General features: G+C 40.6%; 1 protein-coding gene across 1 annotated transcript in view; it reads left to right on the top strand.

The window, feature by feature from the left end:
• Window positions 1-21,553, top strand: part of LOC116395430 (glucocorticoid receptor) — a 67,688-nt gene extending 46,135 nt beyond the window's left edge. The window contains exons 3-10 of the mRNA XM_031869325.1: window positions 5,307-5,476; window positions 6,823-6,849; window positions 10,204-10,320; window positions 12,552-12,794; window positions 15,257-15,401; window positions 17,902-18,032; window positions 19,639-19,796; window positions 20,274-21,553. Of these exons, the coding sequence (XP_031725185.1) occupies window positions 5,307-5,476; window positions 6,823-6,849; window positions 10,204-10,320; window positions 12,552-12,794; window positions 15,257-15,401; window positions 17,902-18,032; window positions 19,639-19,796; window positions 20,274-20,426 (1,144 nt within the window). The 3' untranslated portion in view covers window positions 20,427-21,553. The remainder of the gene's footprint in view (window positions 1-5,306; window positions 5,477-6,822; window positions 6,850-10,203; window positions 10,321-12,551; window positions 12,795-15,256; window positions 15,402-17,901; window positions 18,033-19,638; window positions 19,797-20,273) is intronic.
• Window positions 21,554-21,777: the final 224 nt, after the last annotated feature.

Raw genomic sequence — 21,777 nt, 5'->3', positions numbered from 1 at the left:
GAGAGGAAGAGGGGGAATGAGCCATGAGAGCGGACGAGGGAGAGAGCGGCGGTGAGAGAGACGGATGTGTTGGAGAGAGAAGAAGTGAGAGCAGGAAAGGCAGGAAGGGAAAAGTACAGTAAAATTGCACAATAAAGATTCAAAACACTGAACAGCTTTTCTTGATGCAATAGGGCTACACAGTATTACCAAATAATTGTATTGCATTTATTTTGTCCCATTTTAAATAAAAAAACAAAAGCTTTTGTTTTTGATTTGCCATATTTGAGTTCAGACCTGGATCACATGTGGTTTATATGACAGCATATTATATCACAGCATGTAAACTGACTGTGTTATGTAATACAAAAAACAAATGCATATGAAGGACTTATTTACTTACTGCTATAATGTCTAGTTAGTTTATCAATGTGCACCTTAAGATGGGTGTAAAATCATGTTTTCCCTTCTGAATGTAGATTTGTAGCCCGTTCTTTATGGGTCCCGAGTAATGGACGGCCTTTCAGGGAACCCACTCATTACGGGAGAAGAGGAAGAGCATGGATGTTGTTCGTGTGCCGTGGTTGCCATAAAAAGATGGAGCTAAATATTTTGCAGATACTAATATGAAATCAAAACTATTCTGCTGAGCTAAATGTGCATGGAATATAAAATGTTATTGTTTTTCTTACTTTCTACTGACTCAGGTTTTCTCAATGCTGTCTGGACTGCAAGTTATAACCACAAACGATAGATTGCCATAACAATAACAAACAAACAAACAGCTGTGTTAGTCATCAAATGTGTTGCAAAACTAGATTAGGAAAGACGAGATATATACAGTATATTCTAACTTCATCCATTTGTTTTAAATTACATTTTTGACTCGATAATGATATGTGATGCATCAATAAATGCAAGTTTAAAAACCACACTGCTAACATTAGTTTCCCCAAATGTCTACTGTAATGTATTTGGCCAAGTTAGTCAGTTTCCTATTTGGGTCAAGCCTCAGCTCTGTGACTGTTCTCATATTCAACATCACTTGGCCCGTCTCATACTTTCTGCTCCCACACATCGGCCCGAAAAAAAGCTTTGATCTTAATGGAAAAAAACAAATCCTCATCGGTTCCCACTGTAGTCGCTGTTCTACGATTCCCCAGTGACCACAGCAAGTCAACCCAGTTCAGACTGTCTCCGTCTTTCGCTGCGAGAGGCACTTTGTTTGTTGTGGACTTTCATTAACGCTTTTCCACTTCCTCATCATGTAACGTTATGTTATTAAGAAAATGTGTAATACGTTTATAACTTGTCTAGATGCTCTGTTGATTTTATTCTGTCATAAGTTAAATTAACAAATGGCAAGCTCATGCGATTCATTTAAAATAAAGTGGAATAAAATGTACAATGGAGGCATTGTCTGATTTCAAATGGACTCGTTGGGGAGAAATGTCAAAATTGGATTTGTAGTTGTGCATTGTACACTTTTTAAATATGCTTTTTTGCATAGAGATGGAGAGGATTGGGCATTCTTTAAAAAAAAAATCCTGCAGCACACACGGTCTGTTACAGCAGGATATACTTTCTTGTTTTTGTTCTGGAGTCTTGTTGGCCTCTTGATATTTCTGCACAACCTCTCAGTACATTACATTACATTACGGCTTTAAGTTCAGTATTGACACATAGTGTGTGTTCCTGTGTTCACACACAGGAAGAGGTGTTTGTAGGCAGAAGTAAAATAGCCAGCGAAATGATTGGTGTTATGCCTCAGAGTGTAAATACGGTTCACCGTGTTACATTTGTCATTTTTAAGACCTGGTGCTTAACTGGTACAACCAATTCTGTACAGTGACACACACACAGTTGTGTTTTCATCACCTTTGGGGACATTACATTGACTTATTCATACCCTAACCCTCACCCTAACCTAAACTGTGGGACTGTGTAGTCGGATATATGTACCCACAAGATGGGTAAAACATGGCCACAGACACACACATTTAGTGTGTGTGTGTGTGTGTGTGTGTGTTTTTACACTGTACTCTGGTACTAATTGAGGCTTGAATCTCTGCTGCATGGCTCAGAGCCGTTGGCGCTGGAGGGTTATAAGTGTTTAATTCAACCACCACGCTGTGCTTCTTTACATTACCAGCGTTTTCAATCATGATTGAATAGAACAGAATTGTATGGCATGCAACATTTAGCTCTCCAATCACTTCAAAGTATCAAAAATGGAAACACCCCCCCCAAAAAAATTAGGCAAATTATAAGAAATTTTATACATAAAAAAATGTAGATTAAGTATTGCAGTGTAGATGTTACCAATAAAAACGCAATGATCTGAAAACTTAAAAGCAAATACTGTTTAAACGCCTCAACATGCTTCACTTAGTTGGTTGGTTGCATGTTATCTCCCGCTTCACTGGCAGTCTTTCTTTTTTTCCGGTGGCTGAGCAATCCCATAAGAGCCATCACAGGACAAGCACTGCCCCATAATTAATGTGCACGGCATCTTCACTCGAATCCAGTCATAGCAGCTTTAAGTTCACAAGTAATGTGAGCGCCAGAAAGATGATAAGCAGATAGCAGTCCACCAAACCCCTCATAAAGGAGGTTCAAACAGGGCCGTTTCTATTAATACCGTGCTGTTGTCAGACTGTTGATCCAATTGTAAGACCAGTACATATTAGTAAGCATCAAAATGTTGCAGAGGGCCAGCGGTGCAGATAAAGTGTCGTACTATATAGTCATTTCTGTGTCAAGCAATGTAATTACTGTGGGAAATCCTATGATTAATATTGAAAACCTTATTAATGACAGTCTGTCTTTCATGATGTGGGCTGTGATGTCTCATACAGTTACAGGTTTGATTTGAGTGTCAAATGTATGTCAGACTTTCGTACAATAATGTAGGTCAGAGGTTGATCACAGTACCGCTACTTATGACTAAAAAACAGTTGAAAGTAGTGGGTTTGATAAGTTTCACAATGAGCCATACATCGTCATTTAGCTGTTAATCATGCCGCCTGTGAGCTCTGTGCTGGAGTTATGCGTTTTATGTCTGAATAGATCTTTGGTTTTTTGAAGTTCACAAGGCTAACTCTTTTAATTTGTTAGTTTGAGTTGATCTTAATGCGTTTTCGCATCAATGCAAATCCACATACAGATAATCATCATTGTGAGGGTGAGGCTCCCTCTTACAGACTGTGAACAAGCTTCCTCCTCTATCTTCACTATTTCTAAATCTGAACTCTCTTTTCCCATTTTTTTTTTTGTGACTAATGGGGGCCACAATTTTTTTAAATTTGTCCAGTATTAAGTGAGAACGCTGCGGCCGCTTAAGGGGCTGCAATATAATTGCTCCAGGCATTTCTGCACCATCAATACATGTCCACTTTAAGTGCTTGTTTTTGCCACTGACTGGCACAGATATTGTTATTACAAGTGTCTAACAACATTATGGAAAGGACACTACAGAGAAATATGTTTTTCTGTACCGTCCGTTTGATCTGGTCTGATTGTTATTGCGTCTTATGACTTGTTGCTGGAAGACAACGGTGGAAACGTGAGACGGTTGGAGAGAGGAGGGCCGATGCTGTCAGAGTACAGAAAGCGTAGCTTAGTGTTGTCTAAAATATGTTCAATGTCATGGCTTAGCTGATTCGCTAAACTGGCTTTAGCTGATTTTAACAATGTGGATGTGACGCGAGATTTAAGAACGAGACTTCTCGGACAGATCAGACCGACTAGATCAAGGGAAAGGCACAAAAACATGGGGAAATAAGGTCCAGGTTAAAAATACCAAAGTTACCCTTTAAGCCATCTGCAAAACAGTGTGATTGATTGTGTTGATGTTTTTCAGATGACTGCCAAAAGTTAAGCTGGCATCACTTTCTGAATTCCGCCACTATTTCAAACGATCTGACTGTGTTGGGAATGATGTGAATGAATGAGCTACGGCTAAACTTCTTCGCTGGAAGTCTTCCAAGATACCCCACCTCTACTCATACTTGGTCGCGGTCCAAATTACACAAGCGAGTGTCGTCTTTCCGCTGACCATGAAGCTCTGGCCGCTGTGAATTTGGGTCGTGCTTGTTTGGGGAGATAGGCCGGGGATGGCTCCTGGTCTTTGAGACTGAAGCTCACAAGTTCTATTTATTTACTCTTTTATTTATACCACTCTTTACTCCCGTCTGGCAGACATGGCTCTGTAACTTTAATGCCATGGACAGAACACGGGTGGGAACAACACTTGGAGCGCCATGATACAGAATCGGCACCAAGATATCTATAGGCCTGAATGCAGAGTCATTATCAAACTTAGCGAGCCAACTCTGGTACGTGATCCTAATGTACATTCCAATGAGTGTGCAGCCAAAACAAACAAGGGAGAAAAGACTTAAGCCCTTCTAATGCTGTTAAATTCCTGTCATGGATTACACAGCAGTGTCGGTCTAACACTAGTTTGAAGCCTCTTTGGCCACAACCCCGCCCCTCAAACCTTACATACTCCCAGCGCACATGCTGGCGCTTTGCCTGCAAAACACCTGGCTAGTCGAGCAGTTCATGCAGTTCATGCAGTTCATGTGTCTCGGTTACTTTAAGTCTAATTATAGACTGTCGAGAATAATAACAACTATGTCTGAGTGTAGGCAAGTTTCTCAAGATATTCAAATGAGGCTTTAACATGTCTCGTGGGTGAGATTTAGAGCTCGGTTGCATAAGAGAGCGCTCGATAGGCTTCATTGGGTTTGACTTATTTGCTTACACATTGAGCAATCATGAGAAAACGATCAGTTCGCACATCAAAATAACAAACCATCACAGAGAGCTTCAACTAAAGACAACCTCCCAGTCATACTATATACTAAAATGAATGCTTCTCAAAGCCGCTCTTAGGTTTGCATCATTTTGCTGTACTACAGAAAATAAAAAGTTCCAGTTATTTGCCTGTTTGGTGTGTTTTTTCGGAACCAAAGTACAGTACAGTACTCTATATTATAGTTTAATACTTTAAGCAATACCACCATCGTTTTGTCCCTTGTCCAGATCGCCATAGGAAAAAACATTGTTTAGAGAAAACGGCAGAACAATCGAAACGTTAATCTGTTTTTAGTACACATATTTTCCTTTCAGTCTACTGGATTTGTCCACAGGGTTTTCATATTACCTAGCAACAGTAGAACATACCATTGAGGCTGCTCATAAACCAGCCCTCAGCAGCCTGCTTTGGATTTTTAACAAACATCTTTGCTGCTCACTTTACATATTTCTCTCTCTCTATCTCTCTCTCACTCTCTCACTCTTTCTCTCTGTATGCATTTCAGCTCATCACCGAGAGCGGGAGAGACTGTCGGTTCCGTGGTGCCAGGCCAATCCAAGCCCAGCGGACAGACGCACAAGATCTGTCTGGTGTGTTCGGACGAGGCCTCAGGATGCCACTATGGGGTTGTAACCTGCGGCAGCTGCAAGGTGTTCTTCAAGAGGGCCGTCGAAGGTTGGTCTCACTCACTCAGTCGGACGTGACGCATGCTTTTATATTTCAATGATCAGATTTACGTAGAGTGTATATTTAATTTTTAGAAAGCGTTCTCATTTAAACCTTTTTTGTGTTGAACCAATGATTGAAATTGAATTCAATTGAACACGTTTGAACCAATGAGTTGTGGACACATCTACAGCAGGCTGTAATCTCATTTGCATATTCATGTTTGTGTATTCTATGTTATGCAGCCACAACCTCGTACAAGTGCACCTAATAGCAATGGTTAGCATCCATTACCTTTGTACATTTTGTCCCAAAGACTCATTTATTTGAGTTGCATATAATCAGCTGTTGCACAACAACAGAACACCTCTTCTGTTTCTCTATCCTAGGCACCAGAAAATGAAATTATTTCCCAAATACCAAGAGTGGAATAGTAGGGTGTTAGCTGTTGGCCTTTACATGACCACGTGATGTTCATGCATTTTTTGGGGTTTGAGTCGTAGTCCTTACCTTGTACCGCCTCCTCTTCTCTTGCGCTTCCTGTTTGTCCTGTAGCAAAGTAGGGATGATTTACAAGTAACTATAACTAAAAAAACAAAAAAAGAGGAAAAGGCCTACTCCAAAAATATTCCGATCATGATACCCTTACGATTAACATAGTGTAGTGTTGCCTTACAACGGACTAGTATTGTAATGAGCTTGTAAAACAGACATTCTTCTGCTCGGCTTCATAAACATTTCATATCTTTCAATACAGTATTCGGTTCTGGTCTCAGGCAATTTGTGCATCAGGGAACTTGTCTCGGGTCTAATTGCCTTGACAAAATCTTAAAAAGGGAGGGGCAGGAATGCATCTGACAAACAGTCATTTATGTTATTGTGTTTCTGCAATGCATTCCATTTCCCACTGCTTCTCTCTGCTGCTGGTTCGACACAAGCTGTCTCTACAGATGTGTAGTTCGTTTGAAAAGGCTTTCTGAGGAGTGTCTTTCTGTCAATTGATTATTGCATTTATCAACAATGCCTAGGAGAACAATACATAGACCACTCCCTATTCTGACCCAACACCGGTACTAAATGCACAGAAATGAGCCTTGTTGTCAAGTCCCAATTATCAGTGTCCGTTTCCTCGATTTCTGTGACTAAAGCTGCCACTTGATACTAGCTAGTGAGCTCATTCTGAATATGAGGTGAACATACTGTAGATTGTTTTCTGCAACAGTTGAACATAGCTGGTGTTGGATGGTAAGTTTTATTTTAAAAAGAGCTGCCTACAGTAGTACTGAGAAAGTTACATCTGTTTTTGTTTCTTCTCCCCCCCTCTCCATTCTCCGGTCGTTGTCTCTATGGTGAAGGATGGAGAGCACGACAAAACACAGATGGTAAATAAATCCACTTTTAATAATATCTAAATTAATAATTATAAAAATGATGATGATGATACTGATGGTAATACTTTCACCCTTGATTGCTCATGTCCCTGTATTCCTTCAGCAATGAAATATGACCAATCTGCTCAGACACATGCACAGCCTCTTCTGCCAACTATCTGTTAATGCATGCAAATGTTCTGATTTGGTTCAAGTCAGTGAGTGATTTTGTGCTCTTCAATGTATGCTTGGAATGTTCCTCATGATCCTCACAGGTGGTAGGTCCAATAATTGCAATCACAAACTGTTTCTAATTAGGCCTTTTATTTTCTCTTGACCCGCATAAACCTCATGAGATCTGATGTCAAAAATCAACTTGGACATATTGTATTTATTTTTGTGTTATTTATAGGTTAATGAGGATACAAATCAGGGATTTTGACATCAGAATGTTATTTAATGGTTTTGGTTAATTATCAAGGACATTTGCTTTCTTACTTCCTTTAAACCGTCAGATTAATTAACCACTAATAGTTGCTTAGTTAAAAGACTGGTCAGGTTCAAATTGCACCTATTTGCTGTGCTAACCACTACATGCTACATGTTGCTAGTGTTGGCTACAAACCAGCGTGAGGCTTCACCGACCCGTTCTGAAAGGTGCTGCCAGGCCCTTGTTAACAGATCAGGGCAGGATAAGGGAGCAATGATGTCAGTGTGATTCAGCTGGCACTTTTGACACCACAGATGGCCTTTTTATGCCATTATTTGCAATGGTATCAGGGAAAGGCTGCAACTGGCAGCCCGCAGGCCGCTGTCATGTCTTCACACCACCAGCCCTGCAGAATCATTTCCAGTATATGTGAAATATGATCATTTGTCGGTTTCAAAGGTGTTCATTACTGCGATTTTGATAAATGTCCAGAGACATTTGCAGAATGCATTTTGCTCCAGCCACGTTACGCTTTCTTTTTAGACTTAAACGCAGAGCAGGATTGTTAGGAGATCTGAAAGACATTAGCTTGAATAATAATTGACTTTGCAAAATCTTCACTTGCAGGAAACTACATCTATCTTTACACTTTGCATTTGAGTGGAAAGTAAATGAATTTGTTACTTTATTGTGTGTCCAAAATAGAGGATTTCTTAGCACCAGAAAAAAATTGTGATGTTTTAGTGTCACAATGTTTTTGTTATTTGTCTCATAGTGCTCATAAAAAAAGAAGAAGTTTCTAATTTAGTTTTGATGAATACTGTATGGCCTCCCCGGCGCTTCTGTTCTGAAGCGTCATTAAGCTGAGCTAATCATTTGCTCGATGTCCCAGATTCTGTGTTTGCTGGTGCTCATAGTACATGCATTTGGTCTGCTGTATTAGGCTCAGTATTCACTCACTTGTGAGCAAACGGGAGGAGGGAAAAAATAATGTAAAGCACTGCATGATAAAGGAGATTCATTATGAGTTCACTGTTAGAAAGGTAACTTCAGACGGCTGTTCAGACGGCCAGCATTAAATGTCTGAACAGCGATTGCTCTTACTTTGCTCTTAATTGCACAATTAACACCAATGATTGCCAGTGCTTAAGAACCGTGGTGAATCTAGAATGCATGGCCAAAATAATCTTGTGGTTATTTTGATTATTGCCTTCACAAGGCAGTTTTATGGAACATATTTGTAGACAGTGTTCAAAACTGGTTTGAAATTATTAAAAGGAGCATTAAGGATTTTCCAAATACAAAGGCTGTTCTTAATTTTGTATTAATAATATAATTTGAATGTGTAGCACAATGTTTTGCCATCATGTCCATGCACCCCTAGTAGTAGTGACGCAGGAATACCAACACACACAGTGTAGTATTATTTTGACATTCTATTATATAGTGCCAGCAGCGATATCGAATGCCCTTTAGTTCAAAAAGCTGCATCAAACACATATTTCAAAGACCAGTAACAATGTGTATGGTCCCAAAGGGCATTTCGTCAAGGCACTGTTGACTTTGTGTAAGGTCTTGTTTCAGCCAACGATGGTTTTTTTTTTGAGGTCATGCAGAAACTTCTCGGTGTGTGTGTACATTAAATGAAGGGTTGCTGGAAAGTGGCCGAGGCAGAGCAAGCACATATGCATTGTATTACCCACTATGATGATCTCTGCATCAATTTACAATATAGAGCCAAGTTTCACAGATATAAAAGTCTGCACATTGCAAGGTTTCCATGCCATTATTTATTGTATCCTCTGCTTCTAGCACTGATAGCTATGTAGACCTGCTCTATAATGAGTAATGCTATTATACCAGAAGCTACTAATGAGCAGGCCTTTCACCTTTACTTCTCCATATCTACAGTAATTGGCGATGGGGGAGTATATTATAATTTAGTCATCCAGTCATGTATAAGGGGCATACGCTCTTTGGTAAGAGGTGCCCTTGAACTCACCATTTTTCAGTGGAAGAATGAGACTCAAATGTGACTCCTGCGATATGACTGTGTTTTTCCGTCTTAGAGCTTGAGCTGAAAAAGTTGAATATAGTTCAACTTTAAGTTAGAATCACTGCACACTCTGAAATCCTACCACCGTTTGTTGTATCTTGCGATAGCATCTCAACTCTTTCTCTGCCCTTTTTGCGACTTGCGTAGCGTCGTCGCTGTGCCCCATGTTTCCCTGTCAGACCGAGATCTCACTTTTTTTAGAATCCAATAGTTGAAAAAAATATAATACCATTTTAAATCGCTGCCTACACTTTGTTTTCCACTGCAAAGTCAGCTGCACATGTGAACTTTGTTGGGTTAGTGACTCATCTACCACATCAGCAGTGATTCTAGTTTATTTTGGCAGTTGGATTTCATAGAATGACTTTCATATTGAAACTTAGAAAGATGACCATGGCATGCTGGGCATGATGTTCATGGGACTTCCCCTGATTCATTTGATCTATTTGAGATTTAGCATGTATTCGTATGAACTGAAAAGAATGAACTGTTGCTGGAACGGTAACATTCATGTGACGTTCCTCGGGCTCCGCTACACAAGTACTGTATGTGATAAAAGCAAGACACTGTTGCACTGAAGCACAGGCTACTGCTGTTGAACTGCAGTCGACAGTATTTCTTGGGGACTCTGTCTGGTTGTTGGGAAAGAGCTCTGAGCTCATTCTCATGGCTTGTGCCATGTTTCTCAAGTGCAGACTTGAGAAACTGAAGCTGCCGACACCAGAGGAATGCCACAGGCTTGTCAGGCTTACTGTAGAATCAGCAGGTGGTTAGTGTGGTAATAGTACATACAGGCCAGGCTAATCCTTCTCAAACCTTCTTAGCTTGCTAATATGTCTCCCTTTTTCACCTTCTCTTCTCGTCCCTCTCCTCTTTACAGGTCAGCACAACTACCTGTGTGCAGGGAGAAATGACTGCATCATTGACAAGATCCGCAGGAAGAACTGTCCAGCCTGCCGATTCAGGAAATGTCTTAAAGCCGGAATGAACTTGGAAGGTAAACAGTCTGACCCCTCTTTTGCAACCTATGAACAGAAGTGACCATATGGACTGCGGAGGAGTGGCCTAGAGACAACATATATACGACTCTGGTAGCAAAATGTCAATCACAAGGTAGCCATGCCCTGAAGCATACCCTGCTTTATTGTCTATTTAACTCTAAGCGGGACCATAATTTACAAAATGGACATCATGCTGTATTGAAGAAGACTTGAGACTAGTGATTGAAACTATAAACTCATGTTTACATTGTTTTCTAAGGTTATTTTCTCATAGACTTCTATACAATCTGACTTCTGTTTGCGACCAGTGGAGTCACCCCCTGATGGCCAGTAGCGAGAGTGCAAGTTTAAGGAACAGGATGAGAACTTTTTTTTTTTTTTCTGTGCCTTTAACTAGTAGCTTGTTGAATTTCCACATTAATTGAGTGTCATGTCACTGCCACCCATTCTTTCCATGAGGGCTTCTAGTATGTCTAGTTTCTACTTAAACCACCATCGCCCAAGTTAATGGAAAATGTCCAAGTCGCATTAGTTTGAATGTGTCATGTCACCACACCTCCTGCTAAAATGATTGTCTGAGAAAATTGCTTAGAATCATGCTTGTAGCTCAACATATGTAAAGTACACTGACTTGCACTTAATTATAATATACATACTAAGAATACTCCCATAACTCTACTTCTGATTCCTTTAAGTTAATTGTAGTTATCTGTTGTTGTAGCTTTCCAACTATGATGAAACTAAAGTACAGAACAGTCTATAACAGGCATTAATCAAGCAATAGCTGTCTATTATAGCGTTACTGGCACAGAATTGACTTTAAATGCGCTGTCTGTTCTTAGACTTCTCAGTGAGTCTAATCGTGTCAACTATGGTTAGTTCATTTGATTTCATGATTTTTTTTTCTGAAAGCTGTATTTCTTTTTTTCCAAAGTGCCCTAAGGGTTTTTGTTGGGGAAGAAATTGTTAGAAACTGTAGTTTTTCATTCTTTATTGATTATTCTAAAAGTAGTTTTGAGTCGTATGCCGGTATAGTAACAAGGCAGCCTCAACATGAAATAAACAAGCCAGCCAAGTGCATCAGATTACAGACATTGAATAATATATTTATGTGTGGAGGGGAGACATTAAATATGGACGAGCCTTTTGCCATTGCTTTGACCACATCCTTAAATCAACATGGATGATAACAGTAGTCTGGTTAGTCACAAATACGCACTGCATACATGCCTGAAACACACTTTCTCTGACATTTTCCTCTTTTGGGGATTTTAGAAAGTCAAAATAAAAGATATTGAAAGTGAAGAAATTGCCTCTAGTACAACGCCAATACTGTTTCACCTCTGTGGAAATGGTCTTCTCAAGGAAAGCCTTGAAAGTGAGCACAGATATTCCAAGATGCGACAGCAACAATTCTGAAATTGACAATTTTCTTCAGAGGACCTTGAAAATCTCTGAAAAGTCTTGACTTTTATCTTCATTTTATAGACATTTTGCTCCAAATAAAAGTTGGAAAGGCTGCAGTGCGGATCGACCGGCGTTAGTCACTCACCGGGGGGAACATGTGTGCACCATTGTCTGTGAATGTGCTCTCCTGTACACGTGTGCTGGCATGCAGGCGAGGCAGTATGAGAGCGCCACCTCCTCGCACACACATTGATCAATGCATAAACCACATCCACAGGCCACAGCCTGCTTAAGTGCTTGGAACTTGGCTGTTGCGTTATTTCAGCTGATGCTACCTTTGGGGCATGAATTTGCCGTCGGTGTTGTGACTGCCTGTAAAGAGTGCGTTGTTTGTCTGACGGAGGTGAAAGTAGCTCCATATAGGGAGAGACGGAATAACAGGGAGAGGGATTTGATGGACGTCAACGCATCGGCAGACAGACTCCCACCAGAGAGGCTCTTAGTTGCCATAGAAACGCCAGGAGAGGAAATTAAACAGAGGTGGAGAGAGTAGGAAAAAAACATGTTTTTTCATGGCACCCTCTCCACCCCTGGCATGTTTTGCACATTTAGTGGGAGAAAATGTCAAAACGATGCACAGGTAGTCACAATGTAGACTTACTGTTATAACAATATAAAACATGAGTAGCTGTGCTCCACTTTCATTTTGTCAATTTAGCTAAATAACAAAAGGTATTATAATGACTCACTTCTCACTAATTCCCTTTATCATCTTTCCTTCCCTTCTTTTTCTCCTCCTCTCTCCCGCCGCGTCCTCCAGCGAGGAAAAACAAGAAGCTGACCAAGCTGAAAGTTCCCACCATGCCTGTCCCAGTCATCCCCAGGCCCATGCCCCAACTCGTGCCCACGATGCTGTCTGTGCTCAAGGCCATCGAGCCGGAGGTCATCTACTCGGGCTATGACAGCACTCTGCCCGACACCTCCTCGCGGCTCATGACCACTCTCAACAGGCTCGGGGGACAGCAGGTCATCTCTGCAGTCAAGTGGGCAAAGTCACTGCCAGGTAATGAAACGCTCCTTACCGTGTGTTACTTTAGATAGATGAATATCACTGCTCAAGTGTGTCACTGGGAGTATTTCCAGCTTGTTATTGAGACTAATGTGGAGTGAAGTGGGCCAAGTCACTGATGTAAAATGAAGTCATTTGTTACTTTTAATACACGCAGCTGGAAGAGGGAATTACATCATTTTTATATCAAATGGAAAGTTTGCCGTTTGTTTACTAGACGCTTAGTACACAATTGCATAGCTTCCACTCTTGCCCTACAGGTAATTGAGCATGTGCTCGTCGGCATTCCTCAATGAAACTGAAGAACACGAGTAGCTGCAAGTTAACTTGCGAAATACTGTAAATATTATAATTTCCTATCCGGAAATAGCCTCCGCTGTGTGTATTTCACGGATGTTTGGGAAGCCAAACGACCTCTTTCTTTACTTTTCACCCTGTAACTCACCCACCACTCTTTTCACCTTCTCTACCTGGGAACATTGGCATTGGCAGTGGGAATACCATGATGCTGAATAGTTTAATCAATAATAATGTGTCATATTTTAATTGTTCTAATGTGTGAGTCAAATCTAAATGAATGTAACGGTAACATTTCTCTATGAGGTAAATGTGGTACTGCCTAACAGTACATTTTGCCCCGCTTGTATTTCACCGCTGTTTCTGACCGTGAGTAGCCAGTTACTTATTTTAATTGGTGCAGTGGTGGCAATAGTGGATGTATTTAACTTAAAGTCAATTTAATGAAACTGTAACGTGGTTGAGGAACAGTATCAATTTAATACTGATGCCTCTATATGACTTGCATAAGTAAACAAGACCATTACTTCTACATTAGTCACTCTCAAGGCTTGTCATTGGTGCCACTGGGCCGGATTACGCACAATTCAGATGAAATCATGCAGGTTCACCAGAAATGCCTTCAGCTCACACTCCAGGACTGCGCAGAGCAGACTGTCGGACCCTGCTGCAGTAAAGAGGTTTTCTAAAGGGACTCTGCTGCTCGGAAACACTACCGCCTCTTTTCCACAGGGACCACCAAAATCAACACAGAATGAAAGTTCCTTGTAGTAGTTTTAAGACTGTACCCAATGTTTGTTTTTTTTCTGCATGATTCCTCTTGGCAGTGGAGCCAAAGAACAACAGATTATCAGCAACCATCTAACAAACATCTGTAATGGCTGAATCTGTAATTACAGTTAGAACAGGCTTATGAAAGAAAAATGCAGTTTAGAAACCCAACCTCTCCAGAGTACTTTGATTTTGATCAAGTCATGACCAAAGATATCTTTTTGAATGTACATAAATATGATGTTAAAGGAGATGTTTCTACAGCATCAGTTTCTCTTTTTCATCTCAAAGCAAGTCCGATTACTACATTAATTGTGTCATCTTGACTTATTTGAGGTTAGTAGTTTTGCAAAACTTTATGTGGCAGACTATTTTAATTTCATCACACAGTCGCACTGTGTATTTTTCTTTTTTGTTACTGTTGTCCCACCCAGATAACTTACATTCATGTTATAAACATCAAGTGCTGAGTTTGAAATGGATTTCCATGTTTCTGATCATGAGAAGGACGGCACATGACTTGATAATTGCTCCAAGTATTTTCTTGGAGACCCACTGTAATTGTTGCTATTCAAGACATGTGATCTTAAATATTGGTCACACCACATACTGTATGTAAGATCACATGTCTCCCTCTCTCTCTCTCTCTCTCTCTCTCTCTCTCTCTCTCTCTCTCTCTCTTTCTCTCTCTCTCTCTCTCTCTCTCTCTCTCTCTCTCTCTCTCTCTCTCTCTCTCTCTCTCTCTCTCTCTCTCTCTCTCTCTCTCTCTCTCTCTCTCTCTCTCTCTCTCTCTCTCTCTCTCTCTCTCTCTCTGTCTCTCTCTCTGTCTCTCTCTCTCTCTCTCTCTCTCTCTCTCTCTCTCTCTCTCTCTCTCTCTCTCTCTCTCTCTCTCTCTTTGCTGTGATCTCTCTTGCTGTCTGTGACAGTATGGGTGAGGGACAAATCTGGCTCCAATCTTTCAGTGTGTGCCTTGGGATGTCAGTTTAACTAGATCACCCCATTTTGCATTACGAGAGCTGGCTTCTTAACTGTATTGAGCAATTACTTTTTCTCTTCTTCAATGTTTCTATATGTATTTAAAAAAACACTATATTTATGCTCTGCTTTTTAATAATACAGACAGAATAGGTGAATAGTATCACTGGCAGCAACATACGCCATCACCCAAATACAGTGAATTGTTCTTTTCAAGCTGCAAAAACAAATTAATCTTGCACGTTTAATAATTACTGTTGAGCAACAATGTTTAAAGACCAACTAAATGAATGAATGCTCAAATGTAATAGTCTTTTTTTAGTGTTGTATCATTAGCTGCTTATTATGACCTCTGTCTGGCTGGATTTCTCTCTGTGTATGTATTTCTGACCAACTTCATCTGACCTTCCTAGGTTTCCGCAACCTGCACCTGGATGACCAGATGACATTGCTGCAGTGCTCCTGGCTGTTCCTCATGTCCTTCAGTCTTGGTTGGAGGTCTTATGAGCAGTGCAACGGTAGCATGCTCTGCTTCGCCCCTGATCTCGTCATCAACAAGTGCGTACTGCGGCCGGCTGTTGTGCAGTCCTTTCTTCAGCATGACCTTCTGTTAGACAGTTTTGCATTTGCTCATTTCAGGAGGTCAATCTGACCTCATTACGTGGCTTACTCACTCGCTCATCTATCGGTTCATGATTCAGCTTGTCAAGAATAGAAGTCCGGTCATTGGCTCTAGGAGCAGTACCTACATTATATTAGTCATTTGGCAGTTTCTGTGTGTTAAGTTGTTAAATTGGATGAAAAGAAGCAGCCGGCGACATTATGGATTAGGAAGCACATGGCTGCCTCCAATAGTGAAGTTATGACACAGACTGTGGTACAGGGGATCTGAAGGCTTATTTGCCAGCTTAACATAAAGACTGGAAGCAGAGGGAAAAATGTAGCCTGGCTCTGACTATAGTTTATAAATATACCTACAAGCACCTTCAAAGGTCACGGATTAACATGTTGTATCTCGTTTGTTTATTTTTTTCATAATTATAAGAAGATTAGTAGTGATTTATATATGTAAATGTTTTGTAATACACACTAAAAAGCACAACCAGGAAAGCACATTCCTCAAACAGGAAGAAGAGAATACATCAATGACATGCTGAACCATTGAGTAAATAACCTTTTGTGTTACCTTGAAGCCACAGAGAGACAGCTCAGGTATAATTGCAGTGTGATAATTACAAAGCCCCATTACTTAAAGAATCACCGGCTGCAGAAATTGATTGTGCTTTGAAAATATCTGTGCTTACCGCAGTCTTTGTGGTCCCTGGAGGAAACGGGATAAAGCAGAGGCTCATCTCCCGGTAGCTTGTCTGTTCCTGTCGCATTCTTTCTAGCATATGAAGGTCAGACTTTAAATACTTGAGACATTATCCCAATTTGTCCATTATCTTCGATATTAATTAAACCCCTTCACATCTTAGTGGGCTTTTGCTGATTGTCACATATTAAGAGATAAATGAGTATCTACAACGTGTGGGATAGTTAAATTGATTAGATGATCTAATGTAACTGAGATAGAATGATCATTTTGTTGTAATTTGACAACTACAGCTTCCATCTAGCGGTGGGTGTGATACAGATGTGATACAGTACCAGCATCATTTTTTTTTTTTTTTTTTTTTTTTATAAAAGCATAAATAAAACGCAGCATAAAATTTGGAGTCACCCATTTCCATTTAAATTTTCATATATAACTTTATGCACATTCTCTGACACTTTGAAAATGAAAATACAAAAGCCATTTGACATTTCCTTTTCAAAGACAAACTCTGCTCTATGGTTGACAATATTCATGTTAATTTAAATGGGAAAATGGAAAAGCATTGCGCTCGATTGCAGTTACATTTCAAACGCAGCGTATTTGCATTGTCAAGGTCGAGCAACCTGTCGGTCATTTTCAGAAGGCGGGACTTAGTACGCTGGATCTATTCACCGCCCGGAAGAGGCATTGTTTATCTGCCTGGGCAAAATGGCAGCTGCTAGGCTGGCGCAAGTGATTGCAGTTTAGCTAATCAGCTAGATAATGATTAACCCAGTAAACGCTCATGACAGATCAGAGTATTTGCTCTGCTCTGTCACTGACATCGATCGAGATGAGGTTCTGTGTTGTGTTAGATAAAGTTCCGGTGGTTAGCCTTTCCAAGAATGACTGACGGGTTGCTAGAACTTGTATATTCTTGAATATTGTAAAGCAGGGTTAGTCTTTGAAAAGGAAATTTTCAAAATGTCAGAGAATAATGCATGAAGCTATCTTAGAATGAAAATGGATATTTCCATTTAAATTTAAATTGTGATTTAAATGATACTTCTAAAAATGCTAAGTTCATTTATAATATTTATATTGCATTTTAGTTTTCAACTTTTAATTTACATTTCAATATGTCAATCGGCTTTTCCATTTTCATTTTAATATTGTCAGATAATTCCCATGATATAAGTGAAAATGCAAATAGCGTTTTTATTTATATGTTAACCCAATTAATGCATAATGTTTTTAGGAAATGGAAATTCTTTTATGAGGTTACATTTTCACAGTAATGTAGTCTGCGGGAATGCTTTCATAGGCTCTCTCTCAAGGGTCACATCAAACCAGAGAGGGGTGAAAACAGATAAGAAAGGTGACGAGGTCCTTACCGGTAACACTGCAGTTGGTCACAATGACTAGAGGGCTCTAAACCACAGGCTATGTATCAGGTGAATGTGCTGTATTGATTTTAAAAGGTAGAAAGTAATGTGCGCTGTGTGTAAATGGAAGGGAGGTGTGAAAATCCATGAGGACGGATTTCACAGTCTGGTTTTCTCCTTCACGGTTGAAGTGCTTTCCCTGCTGGGGTAGTTTATTTAGAATGTATTAACAGGATGAGTGAAAGAGCTGTAAGTCTACTCTATATGTCTTTGCTTTCTTTCTGTTTATTCCCCCTCTGACTACATGTCCGTTCTACACTTCTCCCTCACCTCTACTCTCTCCCTATGCCCTTTCTTTCTGTCTCCCTCCTCTCAGAGAGCGTATGAAGCTGCCCTTCATGACCGACCAGTGTGAGCAGATGCTTACAATCTGTAATGAGTTCGTCAGACTGCAGGTGTCCTATGACGAGTACCTGTGCATGAAGGTCCTGTTGCTGCTCAGCACAGGTAACGAAACACGCTTCTGTTTTCAAACTTCACGAACTTGCCAATTTCTCTGGGATTTAAAACACGTCTCATATGTAACACTGCTGCGGCCTTTTCATTGCAATGTCAGAGGATATTGATCTACACATGCAAAACCTGCAAGTCTATTAATACAAAGGTGGATAATAACTTTCTTCGGGGGCTTTTTGTAACAACCTTATCGCTCCGCCCAGTTTTCAGCTTTCCTGAAAACAGTTTGTTCATCTTCTGTAGTCACTGTTTCAGTTGAAAAGATCTTCAAGTGTCCAACAGGTACTTCATCTCTGTAGCCATTTGTTATCCCCATTAACGGCGAGCTGCCTTGACTTGTAACCGCATCTTTTGAAAAGTTATAAAATGCTCTGTCTAAGAGACTAAGAGTTGAATTAGTTCATCTTTCTGCCTCTTATGCCAGTGGATAAAATACAACTTGCTGTTTGGCTTGCTATGTAAAGGAGGTAAAATGTTCAGCAGCCCACCCTTCTCTTACCTTCTGAAGAGGTGAAATAATAGTTATAAAATCAGTGGGCTACCAGTTCATCTTTGTAATTACCAACCCTTAAAATCTTCAGAAAAGCTGGACACAGCATGATAAACTTATCACTAAATCAGACTTTTTTTCCCCCCAATTATGTAAACTAGGAGAGCGTTCTTCCTTCTGCCTCACTCTCAGTGAATGGCAGGGGAAAGGATGCACTTTAGAGGCGACGTGCGCGTTACGCAGAGGAGATGACATTTCCATGCAGAGCTTGCATTTTCGTACGTGAGAGCTATTTCCATTTGTTCCCCTAAGGAACGGAAATACTAACTTGTCAGGACAACTGCTTTGAGCTGTTTTAATAATCCCTTTGTGGCATTACATAATCTTTAGGCCAGTCACTGCGGCTGAGCCTGGGATATGCCAGGCACCAGACTGACAAGGAGTCTGCGATGTGTTGACGTGGTCGTTATGACATCTCCATATTGATATTTTTCAGCTGTTTTAGCATTCAAAATAAGCAGAGTTTGTGATTGTTATGAGGTGTTTGTCCAAACATTTACAGCTAATCTTAGATTCCCATCCAGCCCACACCAGTTAGGGAACACACGACACTGTAGCTATTGATGTAGCCTTTTAGTTCTGCATATTTTCCACTGCCCACAGCGTTCTGGTTAGGAGGGTATGTGCTTACGTGTGTGTGTGTTTAACCCGTGTCTCTTGAGGGTCTTTGTTGGGGTCCCACACAGGAAGTTTTAATGAATTATTAATCTAGTCTTTGTGTGTTGCAGGATACAACAAAATAAAGAACAGACTAAGACATATAGGAACATTACTGATGGATTTTCAGTTTGAATTTTCCAGCTGTGCAGATGGCAGAGCAGATATACTGTATATAATGTGTCTACGGGGTATCAAAGTAACACTATCCTGACAGGATTTTAAACTGTCTCATATGATATTATGAGGGGCCACTCAAAAATGTTTGTTTTTTTTCTCACATTTTTTCATTTTATTTTTTGATTCATAATCCTGCCATTACCAGCTAACTTTTATATTGATGTGTCTCTTGGTGTGTTTGTTTGTGTGTGTGTGTTTGTGCATACACAGTACCAAAAGATGGACTGAAAAGCCAGGCGGTGTTTGACGAGATCAGGATGACGTACATCAAGGAACTGGGAAAAGCCATTGTCAAGAGAGAGGAGAACGCTAGTCAGAACTGGCAGCGTTTCTACCAGCTAACAAAGCTACTGGACTCCATGCAGGAGGTTAGAGAAACACAGGCACTCACACTGATATTTACCGCATGCCAAGTGTTTTTCCTCTTCTTGTTTCTATATAGGATTTGCTACATGTAAAAAGCTATATACACATTTGCTTTCAGATCTATAACAAGTACAAAGGCTTCCTTTTCATACCAGCCTTGGTTTTGCTTTCATATCTTGCGGTTGAAGTGCATCAATAACTTGGAGTTCCACTGAGTTCCCTGCACCATGCTAATTTGTGTAAAAGCCTGACGAGTACACTCATAGATCCCACTAAGTGCGTCACTGTATGGTCCGGTTGAATCTGTTACGAGCGTTCTCTGCCAATCGTCTGTACAGCCTTATATAGCAGAAGTTAAGACCTACTGTAGACCCCAGGTTGAATTAAGGTGTATCCAGCAAATCACAAAAAGTTGTTGTTTTGTAATATCTAATATTCTAATATCTGTCTCTCTCTGCCTCCCTGGATGTCTCCTCCAGATGGTCGAGGGTCTTCTCCAGATCTGTTTCTACACGTTTGTGAATAAAACCCTCAGTGTGGAATTCCCAGAGATGCTGGCAGAGATCATCACCAACCAGTTACCAAAATTCAAAGACGGGAGCGTCAAGCCTCTGCTGTTTCATCAGAAATGACTGCCTTAAACTGTGAAGCAATGCCTTAAATCCTGCCCTGCCCTTGTACCTTTCCGGGGCCCCAAGCTTTTGCCCCAAGCCCTAAGCCTTTGCCTGTTCGCCTCCCCATCACGAGGATGCAATTGCTTCGTTTTCTCCGGGCCCCCTTTAGGAATCGGCCACACCCCCCTCCAGGCCTCAGCCATTCAGCCTAATTTTGGAGCACAATACCTCTTCATGCCTCCCAATCTGGCACCAGGTTGGGCCAAACTAGGGTAGGACATCCAACCTCCGACCTGTTGCCCTTTTTCTTGGCGAACCAAGAAGAAGTTGTCCTCCAGGGGAAACATGTAGGCTCTGAATGTCTTGTGGACAGGATGCATTTTTGCGGGATCTATTTTTTAAATTTATTTTTCCAACGCCCCCTCACCCTTTCCTCCGTCCAGGGTCTCTGTCCTCAGGTTTCTGATGCTGTTTATTTTGTTGGCCGCCGGCCTCCAGTGTTTTATTGCTGTTTTACTGACGAGCTTACACCTAGAAACACCTTTTCCACCCCTAATATACTGTCCAACTCGCCGGTTTAGTAGCTTATTGAAGCTCCCGCCAAGCTCGAGCCTACTGTTCCTCTGCTCACCTACCCAGCTCGTCTCCGTTTGCCCTTCCCATCTCTACTGCGCAGAGAGTGTAGTGAGTGTTTGCTTTATTGTGGTTTCCATAGGACGGTTAGCAATGAAGAGGGGATAAACGAAAACACAGGAAAATTTGAAACATGACATGAGAGAATCATTTTTTTCTTTTTCTTCTGGACCCAAGGACAATGAGGACTGTTTTCAGCTGAAATGATGTGAATCAGATTTATATACATGACCAATGTAAGAAAAACAACAGCGAGGGGAATATCCATGTATTTTATGCAGACGCGCTTTTCTGACCACACATGCAAAAGTCACGCTTGCACACAAACATTGAAAGTATTCACGGACACATTCACTCAATGAAATGTTTACACAGGGATTCTGACAAGGGAAAAACAGTGCCTTTTAGCTTTTAAAGCTCTTCATAGCCATCCTCTCTAAACTGTGTTTCTTTTTTTTTTTATATATGAATCTTAACCTTGACAAACATTTTTTCTATTTTTGTTTTTCCATGCTGGCAATTTCTGTTTTTAATCTGAGCAGCGCTCTCTGTTCTGTTTCCTAGACATGTATGCAATCATACTTCGGTTCTAGTTTAGTTAATGGTTTCATACAACTTTACTAAAATGTGGTTTTATGAATTTACCTTGCCAGACTGCCCGTTCCCGCCCTAGAAATTACAGTAAAGTCAAATAGAATTAAAAATGATTTCATGGTGTATTGTTGTCAAATAAGGA

This window comes from Anarrhichthys ocellatus, unplaced genomic scaffold, assembly GCF_004355925.1.
Source record: "Anarrhichthys ocellatus isolate YVR2014 unplaced genomic scaffold, GSC_Weel_1.0 scaffold46, whole genome shotgun sequence".
NCBI lineage: Eukaryota > Metazoa > Chordata > Actinopteri > Perciformes > Anarhichadidae > Anarrhichthys > Anarrhichthys ocellatus.
The sequence above is the reverse complement of the archived record's forward strand: the minus strand, read 5'-3'. Positions and strand labels throughout refer to the sequence as shown.